Source organism: Coloeus monedula (genome assembly GCF_965178545.1).
Source record: "Coloeus monedula genome assembly, chromosome: 13".
Taxonomy (NCBI): domain Eukaryota; kingdom Metazoa; phylum Chordata; class Aves; order Passeriformes; family Corvidae; genus Coloeus; species Coloeus monedula.
In genome coordinates this window covers 13,573,089-13,586,180 of record NC_138793.1, presented here as the reverse complement: position 1 = coordinate 13,586,180, position 13,092 = coordinate 13,573,089, and the positions used below count along the sequence as shown (strand labels likewise).

The 13,092-nt window shown below is 40.5% G+C and overlaps 1 protein-coding gene across 3 annotated transcripts in view; it reads right to left on the bottom strand.

Annotated features, from left to right (window-relative positions):
* Nucleotides 1–13,092, bottom strand: part of CNOT1 (CCR4-NOT transcription complex subunit 1) — a 55,654-nt gene that overhangs the window by 29,713 nt on the left and 12,849 nt on the right. For all 3 annotated transcript variants that reach the window (XM_082290145.1, XM_082290147.1, XM_082290146.1), the window contains exons 8-16: nt 12,710–12,878; nt 10,759–10,885; nt 10,369–10,479; nt 9,049–9,219; nt 8,385–8,512; nt 7,198–7,438; nt 5,584–5,703; nt 4,408–4,530; nt 4,024–4,175 (exon numbers count right to left, since the gene is read on the bottom strand). In XM_082290145.1, coding sequence (XP_082146271.1) covers nt 4,024–4,175; nt 4,408–4,530; nt 5,584–5,703; nt 7,198–7,438; nt 8,385–8,512; nt 9,049–9,219; nt 10,369–10,479; nt 10,759–10,885; nt 12,710–12,878 — 1,342 coding nt within the window. The remainder of the gene's footprint in view (nt 1–4,023; nt 4,176–4,407; nt 4,531–5,583; nt 5,704–7,197; nt 7,439–8,384; nt 8,513–9,048; nt 9,220–10,368; nt 10,480–10,758; nt 10,886–12,709; nt 12,879–13,092) is intronic.

Sequence of the window (13,092 nt, the reverse complement as noted above, 5' to 3'; positions counted from 1 at the left end):
TGGTCAAATCTGCTCCTCAAGGCTCCATCCTGCACCCAAACTTCACACCATTTATGGTTATTCTCATTCTGAATCTCATTACACACAAGTTTCTCTAAAAGCTGAGATACATGGGCTATGCACTCACAGACAGAAAAAGAGAGGTAAATACCACCACCTGCTTCACTAAAACTCATCCGTCTACAAACTGAAAGCCGTGCTTCACACACAGGCACTAAACCCAAACAGAGACAGGAAACTTAACTATCCAAGGAAGATACAATCAAAAAACATCAGAAAATTCAAACTTAGGCACAAAGTCATTGCACAACCCAGAGCAGTCAGTACCTCTTTCCAAAGTGTTCCATGTCTGACAGCCAGGTTCCGTAACTGGAAGGAAAGCCAGCTCTGCTGCTGACTTACCTAACCACAGACATAATAACAGAACGCTAACATTTTCCTTTTGGAAAAAAACAGCCAATTATTTATGCTTTCCTGAACTTTAGTTCTACCTTTTTGGTGAGCACAGCTAAAGCTGCAGATTCCTTCCTGTAATGGGTGCAACTATCCTAATAGCTTTGTTGTTCTGTTAACCTTATCTGAAGATTCCTCATTTCAACTCCATTTTTTCCACAAGCTTTTACTACTCAACTCTTGGAATAAGGGGAAAAAGAACAAAGGAACTATCCTGGTGATTAAGACAGAAGAATTGAAGATTAGCCTCCAGCTTTGGCAGGTATTCCATTATAGGATACAAAGAATTAGTTAAGGGCTTCCAGCTGTTCTCCAAAGCCAGTGATACACTATGCAGTGTGGGAAAATCCCACCCATGAGAGATGGGAATCCGGGGAGGTATCATGGGTGACCAGGTTTCTGTACAGGGCAAGGAACATGTTAATGACTGTTTCACAAGCTAGATCCTTTACACTCTTAACATCCTCTCATCAGAGCCTTGTGTCAATGATTTCAAAAGAAATGGGCTTGGGGGAATGTATGAAAATGCAATCAGAAATCTACCTTCAAAAAACCTCAAACAGATTTTTTTTTCAGAAAGCGCAACCAGACCTGCAGACAGAGCTCTGAGCATGGCACACATTAGATTCAGCATCTACGGTATGTATCTGCCCTCACCCCACTGCCACAGTCTCAGAAATCTCAACATTTCAATGTATGTATGACCAACTGACACGCACCACAGGATTTTTTCTGATGCAGGAGGCATTTCAAGACCATACAGCACTTCAGTTAGCCATGGAATGGGTCAGGGGACTGTAGAGCACAGTTCACATGTGGTTACCAACCTCAGTCTTGTGCCCTCCTCCTTTTTGGGGGGGGTTAAATTTGCAGTTTTTATGCTTAAATACTACAGCATGCTTTTGCAAAACAAATTCCAACCTGCTGTAGATAGATAATATGGCAGCCTAGAAGAGGACAAATACAGACTTACAATCCTAGAGTTTGATATTTATGGTGACTGGTTAGGCCATTTGTGCTTTGGAGAGAACCACTCATGTTTTGTCCCACCATCTAGGCAGACTGAAGGTTAACTTTTTTATCATGTCAAGGGACACACTGCTGTATCAAGTTGCAAACATCACAGTATTTTTAGACAGCAAAGAACCACAGGTTTTCTAAAAAAAAAAACAAAAAACCAAACCAACCAACCAAAAAATCCAACAAAAACAAAACCCACAAAAACCCCAGTCTGCATTTGAGGCAAATTAAGTTGGTGGGCTGAGAGCCAGGGACCAGAGTCTAGAGTAACAAAACTGTCACTGTAAGGAAGTTTCAGCTTGCTGGAATCACATGTTCATTTCTCTTACTCTTTTTTACCCCAAAACACTTTCTTAAAAAGCAGGAACAAGCCTTTTAATTCCTGAGGCATAGGTACACAAAAGCCTCTTCCCTGCTTGAGAGAGGGACTGAGAAGAAAAGACCATTCCCCACACTGACACACTTGGACTGTGCAGGACATGACTGTGTGGAGAAGGCACTGCTGCCCCTCTCAACTCACTGCAGCTCCACAAGGGAAGGACTTCTAATAAGCAGTTTGTTAATAAACTACATGGTTGGCCAGCCTGTGGTGCCTGCAACCAAGCCTGACTTCATTGTAAAAACACTCAGTAATAAAGGAAGACTTATTTCTTTTTGAAGACTCACTGTTACATGATGCCACAACTGCAGTGCTCACCAGCGATAAACAAGCTGCACCAAAAATAAGTCTCAGAACATGCAGGGACCTGATGGCTAAAAAAAAAGTATCTCCCAGGTCACAAAACAAGACAAGAACTAACTACAGCCTAATTAAAGAGCAGGCTCCTAAATCAACAGATTTAGGGAGATGGCAGGCTTCAGCTAGTCAAGTGCAACTACCCTCCCAGATGTATTTAATATTTCCTGTGATTTTAACCTTCTAGTCTTTACAATGCCTGCTTCCATTCGTGACTGAAACCTAAACTAATCAAAGCAACTGCTTCATGAAAGACATCCAAGCTTTTTCCTTCTAAAGCTCAAAGAGAATAACTAACAGAAAATGACTGCAAGTAGGTCACATTCTTGTATAAAGGGGAATAAAAGTAGCTATAAAAAGAAACCAAAGGCTGTGAGAATTGTGCCAGTAGAGAACTAGTGGTGTTTGGAATTAATGGAATAAATAAAACTTGGTAACGCATTAAAATTCAGAACACAATGACATTAGATGCAATTCAAATCCACAGTTAACTATTAAACTTCTAAAACACAGACACTGCAGCATGCAAAATAAGGAATATAAGCTCATTTGTGAATGACAGTCTCAAAAGATTCACTTTGACCTGAAAATTAAGAGCTATCTCTTCAGACCAAGACATGTGCTAGACCATTGTATTTCAAAAACAGTATTCCAACAGCATTTGAACTTCAATTGCACAGGTTCCAGCAGAAAACAGGAGAATCCTTTCTCCAAAAATCTTACAGGCACCTCCAATTCCCTTTCGGTTCCAATACTCATTGTGACCAACTCTACGTTGGTACTAATTTCCTACTATCTACATGAGAGCCATGAATCATCCTGGGTACCTTTAAAGATAAGAAGCATCTCTTTCAAGACCACACTGACTAAGCCAAAGGACACAGTATAAGCCTAAGATTAGGTAACACACATTTGGACATGCCAGCCTCATTTGGTGCCAAATGTAGCAGCAAAACAAGCCTCATCTCCAGCTTCCAGTCGCTCTGGCTTGCACATTGCACTAAGCTGCCTCTCGTTACCTCTGAAATACTGCCGCAGTTCAATACCACCTTGATCTGACAGTGTTAAGAAACAACACCACAAACGTTTTACAATTTTTAGTCATATTACTATGTGTGTACATAGCATTTAAAGACTGATTTGTCCAACTTCAGTTTCCATCAGCCCTCCTGTATTCCACCCCTCCCTCTAGCAGCTCTCAAACCCAAACCATTTTCTTTTGACTTCAGCTAAACAATCTGATCTGCAAAAGATATTCAATATTTTCCATCTTTGACTACTTTGAGTCTCTCTCAAAGACAACAGAAGTTACACACATCTAGTTTCAGTCTCAATTACACTACAATCATCACTCCCCACTTTTCTCATACACATAAGGACAGGAGGAGCCCTTTGTGCCAGAGCAGTCACCATGCAGAAACATTTGGTTAACACAATCACAAAATCCTTTATAAAGCCACTGTTTTCCACGATGCTGTCCCATTCTGTAGCCATGGCCTGGATTCCTTAGTCTGAATTACAGCCCAGTATCTAGTCATTACCAACTGAGAATGTGACTAACCAGACAGTCTCCAGTCACCAACATCAGCTCACCTGTTTGATGATAAAGACAAGAATACTCAATCAAGCTCTTGTGATCTAGCCTACAAGATGCTTCAATGCAAAATTAAATGTACTACTGCACCTATCCCTGCAAGTTTATACACTCTCACTAACCCCATTCTCCCTGTGAAATTCCAAGCCAGCTGTGACCATGTGCCAGAAAGCAAGCTGCAAACTGATTACACATTCAGCCTAAGCAATATAATCCTTACCCAGCACAAGCTTGCAGACAGGCCAACATAGTCGCCAAGGTTTCTGGAGGAAGCTGAGCACTTTTGGGCTGATCCTTCTCTGGAGCAAGGCCACCCAGGATAGATGGACATCTTCTCTTTAAGAAAGTCATACAGGCCTGGATGAAAGGTTCCTGAGGAAAAAAATGTTATCTTAATCTCCCAAATCACATCCAAGACACTATTTCAAACTTGGCAATTGCACCATGAAAGAATCGCACTAAGCTACTATAGTTCAGTGAAAACATTGAACTATTAGACCATGGACACTTTCAACAACTTTAAAGCTACTTATAAAATTGTTAAAGTGACTTAAGTTAGTCACTGATAAGAGTGCAAAAATAAAGAAAAAAAGTCCTGCTTTACCCCATGCTCCCGAATTTTATCTGTGAGCCATTTGTCAAGTTTGAGGTATTCCCGTCGAGAGGCAAGTGCAGCAAGGTCAATAACAAAGGCAAATGGAGTACCATTTAGCAGCATTGACAAGGCCTAAAGAAAGAAAATCAGAAGACTACTAGTGAAGACACACAGATACCCCTTCTCCTTTTTCTTTCTAGTTCCCATACATGTTTTAGTAAAGAAGTCTTATTATGACATGCTGCTATGCTTTCTTTGTACACAAAGATTGGTACTGTCAACTTCACTTATAGCTTGCTTGTGAGACAAGTAAGCAAGAGCTCTGATTCGAAATCATGACTTCACCTTCTTTGAAGCGACCTTGTGCTGACAGCTTAAATTCCTCTGTGATATGACAAACCACCAGCAAGTGGTCAAGAGCTACCAAATTGATATTGCTACAAAATGAAGCAGAAGAGCCTAGCATCTCCCTCAGCCACTTCAGAGATACTCAAAATAGATCTGCTCCAACAGGTCATCTCTGAACACTGTAACTGCTACAACAAAACTGACTTCAAGCAGCAGCTGGTGCTCTTGCACTTTGAGACACCCAATTATTTTGCATCTATCTTTAGGAAGCAATAAAGGCCTCAAAGAAGTTAGTCACAACTTCCAGTTTTTTGTCAATGTGTGAAAAATAAGAAGCAGTAGCATTCTCAAGAAATCCCCATTCCATTATGTTTAGCAGCACCACCTTCACACAAACATCTGACAGATACTGTATACATTCTCATTTCAATAATATTCAAGGTTAAAACAGTCAAAGCTCCTCCTGGATTCACACTACATTCACACAGCAAGCAGTTCTGTTGTGCTGCTTCCCAAGGTACTTGTCAGCTAAGCCATGATAACCAACCCCACTGCAAATACCAAGTAAAATGTCTCGGGCTCACAACAGGACAGGCTGGAAGCATCTGTAGTCAGATACCACCACTCAGCTGAAGAATACTTTTATGTCACATAAACACAGGTTGTTTTTTTTTTTTTTTTAAGATATGGGACAGCAGCCACAAATGCATTCAGACATGCTTAAAGAGTGTAATCCTTACTAAATTAGTCTAAGTTAAGCTTAGTGTTCATTAAAAGATGAGCAGGTCTGCATCAGACACCAGACAAAAAATAATGGCAGTATTTTGCAAAACTCACCTTCAAGTCTTGCGCCACATCAAGAATGCGTGACAATTTAGCCTGGTCATACTGCTCCCCTCTCATGTACCATTCTGCCATGGCATGCATGATAAGCTGACGAATTGAAGGAGACTGACCCTGAGGAGAATTAAATTGGGATTGTACTTCATGATTCTAGGAATAGGATCAATTATGTGAACATTAAACAGGATATTTCACAACTAAAAAGCTTAACATACAAACATATTTACTGTTTAGCTTCAGAACTTGCTTCTGATTTGAGCTCCTCCTATGCAAAAATAAACTATCCAGGAGCTACAAGAAAAGGATGTAGCATGACTGCAAATGGTAGATACATACACCCCCATCTCTTTCCTGGACCTGGACCACTGTCCAGGACCAATTCCTCTCTATTGTAGACTAATTGCTCTTACACTACATAAACATTTACAAAATGTTACACCTGACGTGATGTCCTGAAGTGAAAATTCAGTATCACGTCTTAAAAAGAAAAACATGGTATCTAGATCTTTACTCATAGAGGGGTAATTTTAAACTACAACACAAGTAAGATTTTTATGGCAGCGAGGGTTTTTGCTTAAAGGAAAACTAAAACACCCTTATGTCATGGAATGGCTCCATGTCCCATGGCAATCATCCTTCAGTGCCCTGATCTGAGACCTACCCTGTGGAAAAATTGCCTTTTCTGCCATTTCAAGACCTCATGCAAAAAGCATCTCACTTCTACCCCTCATCCTTCAATTTAAAGACTTCCATCAGGAAAATATGAAATGCATGACCATTCATAGCATGACCTCAGAGGTCAAGCTTCTTGCCATTAACTCTACTCTAGATGAACAGGGAAACTTGTTTGCTAAAGCAGATTCCCTCTGACCCCAGAGGCTTCCTCTGCTTTAAATTTCTTATGACTTCTCTCTGTTTAACTACCAGTGCACACAATGATGAAGGCCACGCCAAACAAAACATCCATTAGATATATGGGATTTACATACACAGCTACCATTATCCCTACATGGAAGCTCTCCTTGAAAAAGGTCAGCAGCCAGTCCCGAGTTTTCAGAAAACACCCAGACTCTGAAAACCTATGGTGCAGGTAGTTTCTTTATGCCTAGAACAGCCTTCATCTTTTTGGCAAGTACAAAGGAGACTATTTTGGTTTAAACCTTTTCACCTCTTACTACTTCAGGTTTTTACACTTCAAATGTGTGAGGCTGAGAGTTGAGGGGGCAGGGTGGGTGATGCTGTTGTGAGGTTTTTCATGGTTTCTTTTGTTGGGTTGTTTGGTTTTGCATTTTTTTCCCTTTTTTTTTTTTTTTAAATAAAGCTGTGGTCAACTTTGTTTAAAGCTAAGGTTTAAAAAAGTCAAACTTAACTTGATCTCTCTACTTTTCCAGGAATATTTTCTCAGTGAATATTATTGAAAACCAAACTGCAACAGTTTGCTTCAAGTCAGAGAAGAGACATCCCACTACTCTGCTTGAACCATGGATCATTTACCTCTTGGGTTTTAAACTGACCAGTTCATAAACCAATACAAACGTTGTTTTAACTGTTCAATCCATTTAACAAGCTTTTAAGTTACAGGAGCAAACTACAGTGAAAAATACTTACCTGTCCATGCCATGCATAGTGCAAAATGATGGCTGAGTTGGGATGGTTGCCAAGGAAAATTGGCATGAGCGTGGAGATGAGTTCATGGCGCAAGGTATGCCAGGAGGTGTTGATCTGCAATAAGGCCAATACCAGCATATCCGGGCAATGCTTGATAGGAAAACTGAAGAGCTGCTTAACCTGTTCATACTGCCCCACTTCTGCCAATCGTAACAGAGACTCTATCAAATCCAGGCTCTTCCTAACAAAAGAGAAGAAAAAACAAATAGACAACCCCCACAAAGTTACCAAGCAGGAAGTTTACAGGATCCTGGATTCCAGTATCTTATAGCAACAACTGTAAGGACATATAAAGCAACACCCACTGCAAACAACCTGACACTGCAGCTCTTATGTACAATTAAGGCTGCGAGAAACCATGAAAAATAACTGAAGAGCTTAAGAGCTCCTGACTCTGTTAGGGAGGATAGGTAACTGAAAGCTGATGTTGAAGAAACTTGGCTTGAGGTGGGTCACTTGGATAATTTAACTTGAAATGTACTTTTTAAAACACCTCAAAGTCCCCAGTTGTGAAAGTTAGTGAAGATACTCTACTTGCTTTGCCTGCTTTATAGACAAGTGAGCATTGCCAATTTACTTGTATTCCTCATCCTTCAATTCCCTATTCTGGGTCATATAATTGAGAAAGAAGCAAGTATCTTTACTGAAGTAAGGTACACGGCTATACTAAAAAAGGGGTGTAAAGGTCAGCTCAGAAAGTCACACCAGTCAGCTTTATGCCGTAACTCACCAATAGCCACATACATTTACTAATTAAATTTTAGGACTTATTTCATACAAGTAGAGCAAGTTTCTCTAATCACCCTGGGAAAGAGATTTAAATTTCAAACTACCTCTTCTATCCCCTCCTTTCAGCTTGCAGGATATGCCAAAACACATCAGCAGAAACTCTCCAAACAAGCTGAAGACTCCAACAAAAGCAAGGTATTATGGAAGTACACAGGAACTTCTGACATGGTGAATAGTTTCACCAATCAAACACGTCACAAATACTAATGGCTGATCTACTACTGGTATGTACACAGCTACAATAAATCTGGCTGCATGAAAATAAAGCCACCTTTGACCAGACAACTAATCTTACTCTAACTCTATGTATGAAAAGCAGTTGAGAGCAGGTTTATTACCATGTAGCAATTTCTCGATTGTCATCCTCTGGTGGTGCTTTCAGGATGTCTGTGGCAACAGTATGGCAAGGGTAGTCAGCAAAACAGAAGATGTCAGGGTTTATGAGGGAATGTTGGATGAAGGAGAGCTGGAGTAAAAAAAGATGTCAAAAGTAGTTTAGACACCAGAGTTTCAGGGTCCTCCCACTTTATCAAGTGCCAAATTTTTGACAATGATACAAATCAACTAAGCAGCAGGGATGAGCCAGGCTTCAATGTGTGTTTTACGCAAGACTGAATCTCACACTTCTAGAATTTGAGAATGACGGATTACAGATGTGCTGAGGGTACTTGTTTGCACAAAGCTGCTGCCATTCTGTGTAACCAGGTAAGCATCCCAGGGCACTGCCATGCAGTAGCAGTTATATGCTGAGCTGCACTACACACCAGAACTCTGCTGAGGTCAAAGGTATGGTCACAGTGCACAGCAAGTAACCATGTCCCACACAATGCAGTCAATTACACACTGTACCTCCGTAACACACTTGAGGCTTGTGCCTTACAGACCAAGGTCTCAAATGTGGATTATCTAAACACTCACAGTACTGATCTCCATTTATCATTCAAGAAATTCAGGAACTTCTCAAATATTCTACAGATAGAGCAAACACGTTGGTAAACTCACCTGGCCCTCTGCATGCTTCCAAGGTCTGTATATGGCATTAACTGGAAAAACCTCCATTCCCAGCCCTCTCTGGATGCCAAAGACTACAATATGCAGGCCCTTGCTATCACGAATCTGAAATCCTGGATGGTCCAATTCGTACGTTACTACTTTGAAGTCCAGGCTAGGGTTCTGCAACCAGACAAACAAGGGTTGTCAGCCCTGCACATTACAATCTTCAGTACTGTCGTGAAAGAATCCCTCTTCAGCAGTACTGTATCCAGCTTAACATGCACCTAAGTTTTAGTTGAAAGCAAGGGGTTTGTTTTAAAAAGAGATGTATTTACATAGTGAATGTGAGAATTCGATGCAAGTTAATGTTTTAAACTACCCTATGAAACTGCACTCCCCAGAACTACAGTAGCTGTGTATCCTTCCAAACATTTCATTAGCAAGTCTTTAAAAACCCCAAACATATTATCCTTTCTTAGCATACTAACTTATTCCTTTCCAAGGCTTCCACACCCTCTAAAAAAGGCAGAAGGGTCTGACCTGCTGGCAAGCAGAACTTGCTCCTCCTTTTGCAAAAGAAACGCCAAGTTCTTGTAAAGCACCTACTGTATTTTCAGGAACAGTGTGAAACAATACTGATGAGAGAGCTTGGAGGGAACTGTGGCCATTATGTAACACAGACCACTCTCTTCAGAGACAGGTGAGCACCAGAGACAAAACTATTTTATGGCCCAAGTTTCAGGAAAACAAAACAGTGACTTCTCCATACATTAGAGGGAACATACAGAAAAAATCCCACCCAGTGTAAGGCAAGCAAAGGAAATGGTATTCACGTTTAACTGAGTACATGACAAAAATCACTGCTTATATAGTGGTGGAAAACCTTTCCTATTTCTATAGTGTCATCATACCTAAAAAGCAATAAACAAGAGGTTTGGAATGAGTAGCTATAAAAATACTTTCATTTCATTTTCATCACTAATGCCTACAGTAAGACATTTTCCAAAACAAGGCTGATGCACAAAACTTTACACTGTCAGAAAAACACTGAAACACAAAAACCCTCAGAGAACATATGCTGGAGTATACAGGAGCAGTGTGGAATGAACCTCAAACTGCACCCACATTACTAATTCAAGTAGCTTCCATTTCTCAGAATTCCTCAAAATTTTCTTGTTCATGAAGAAAAAAACCCCAAGCATTTAAGTACAGTTACATTACAGAGATTCAAAGTTATTCAGGCTGTTGGGAGCTTAAAAAGGTTTATAATCATACTGAGATATGCCCTGCTTTCTCCACATAAAAGACCAAGATGCTCTCAAGACTTACCAGCTCTTTAAGAACATCAATCAAGACCTCCACATTCCAGGTATGGGCTTGGCTTCCATCACTCTTATCTTTGCCATCACTCCAAATCCCACTGCCAGGAGCCGAAATAGACTGCAAGTCAAATACACTGAATCAAACACTAGTAAAAAATAAAGCAGTCTCAACACCCACTGGCTACAGAACTCCCTGCACTAGAAAGGTATAAACAGAAGTTCAGACTAGTAATGACATCAGCTGAACATTTCTGAGAATCTTTCATTCACAGAAGTATTACAGACATTTACAGTAGAACGGTATTGAATAATGCAAGCAATTGTTAAGTTCCTAGAGGCCAGCATTTCAACGCCTTCTTCTGCTGAAAGATAATCCGCAGCACAACAGGCCACTCACTTGTAATGGAATACCATCCGTCAATCCTGAATGAGTTCGAGCCATCATCCCCAAAACCCTGGCAACCTGGGCAGCCGTGACTTCCCGAACACCAAACTGCACGATTATGTTGCGACATTCTTCAACACTAAGATGCAACAAAACAGAGAGATCTTATAGAAAATCAGGTTTCACTGCAGCACAACGCAAGACTCCAGTCAAGTTAGTCAAATAATCCAACATAGCAAAATTCCAGGACAATCAAGAAGAAAAATTCAGTAGACAATCTGAGCAATTATTTCCATGAAATACACTGTGCCACGTTTCAAAGCCACATGTACTGAAGTGACAGGGATGTCAGAGATGTTTCACAGGCTATGCTCTGTCAAAGCAAAAGCACAGGGTAGGTTTAGCACTCTTCTTGGTAGCACTCTTTCACTATTGACCTGTGACACAGAGCTTCAAAGACTCAAGTTTTTTGCTACCTTAAAGTGAAACAAAGGCCTAGAGAATGCATGTTTCAAAATGCTGACGTGCACTATTCAAAGGTAAGCTCTGAATGTTTGCCTTTCAGCCTGATACAAGTCATGGCATCCCTGAGCAGAGGGCAACAGCAAAAACCTCCCAGGAGCCAAGAGAGAAAACAATGAGCAGATGCCCGAGTTTCAACTGCAGAACTGAAGGCTTTTTTTACAGTTTTTTTTTCCATTTTGTGAACACTTCATTACTAGGCCAGGAAGATTTATATAGCATGAGTATATAAACTGTTTTATTAACAGGCATGTCTTAACAAAGGAAGTAGTTCAGTATCTTCCAACACATGGTGTTTTTATTTCTTGGTTTAAACAGAAACTCATGTTAATACCTTTGAGACTTCATCACCTCTCCAAAGTAATCAATAGTCCTTCTCTTTAAAGACAGAATCATTTAATTCTACCTTATGCTTCTTACAAAATGCATGTTAGCTTCACTCTGAGGGCTAAGGCCCCCTTTAAAACCAGCTGCACACTTGAAATAAACCTTTAACTTACTCAAATTAACTCTTCAGTAGACAGCTTCTGACTAGTTTCTCCTTTCACATTCCTAGTAACCACTCCAATTCACACATGTCTATAAACAAGAAGCCCATGTAATGAGGTACTTGTGCTAGGTGCTATAAGCGAAGAATTTTAGTCCTGCTGACATGACTCCCCATAAACACACACACCTCTATGGACAACAGCATGTTTCACATGGCTCCAGCAAGTCTGGAGCTGCCCCTCTAATGTTTCAGACTGGGGTAGGGAGCAAGAATGTGGAACACTGCTGAGGATGTGGGCAATGTATGCCTACCAAAATAAACACAAACCCAGGATGAGTTTAATACAGTTGTATTTTTACCAAAACGAGCCTAACCAGGCAAAAACTGGTGCAACTGTCAAGATACTCTAGCAATTCACTACAATACTTTGAGTCTACAGCTACAAAATCTCAACCATTAGCAGTCATTTGATCAGTACCACACTGATGAAAATCCAGTACAAACAGGAAGTTGCTGCTGGTCTACTCTCTTGAAGTGAGACCATCTTCAGTTCTTCTATAACCTATGTCATGTGAACAGTGAGCTAAGAGGAGCCTGGCACAGGAGTTCTTCCAAAACTCTAGTAGGATTTAGCTGGAATTTATATCTACCCACTTTTGTTTTCACTTAAAAAAGGGTGATAGTCAAATTCTTATGAAACCTTCACAAATGTGAATCCTTTTATGTAGCACTTCTTCCCATAACAAAATCCTATACAGCGTCCATAGACATGTAATACACATTAGAAGAAAGCAAAATATAACAGAAATCCAAATAAACTACCTCCTAATACTTGATAAGATTCTAGTTATTTTAGTAATTAAAGTGTTCCTTACCCTTTGTCTCAAGAAACAAGAAAGAAAACCACCACCACCCAAAATTACATGCTTGAAAATTACATTTCCTACAAACCTTGCACAAAAGCCATAGCCAACTTCTTGCATGAAATCTGCCAGAGAACTCTCCATCATGGTTTTGGCTATCCCTCCAGAATCAGGCAGGATCCTGTCCATTAGAATGTCCCGTTTTTCAGGGTATAGAAGTGGTGCAAGCACCACAGGGCAACGCTCCTGGGGAAAATCTAAAGGCAAGAGTAACAAAAGTGTCAAAACACCCAGAACACTAGTTGCGTGTTGAAAGACTATCCAAAATTATTCCACTGCTGTGCTAGAGTCGGCCTGCTGCTGCAGAAATCAAGAGGGCACTGATGCAGCATCCCTCCATCCCATTCTCAGTTCTCTACTCGCACTGGGATATTCCGAGAGAAAAAGAATGTAGACTAGACTAGGTTCATG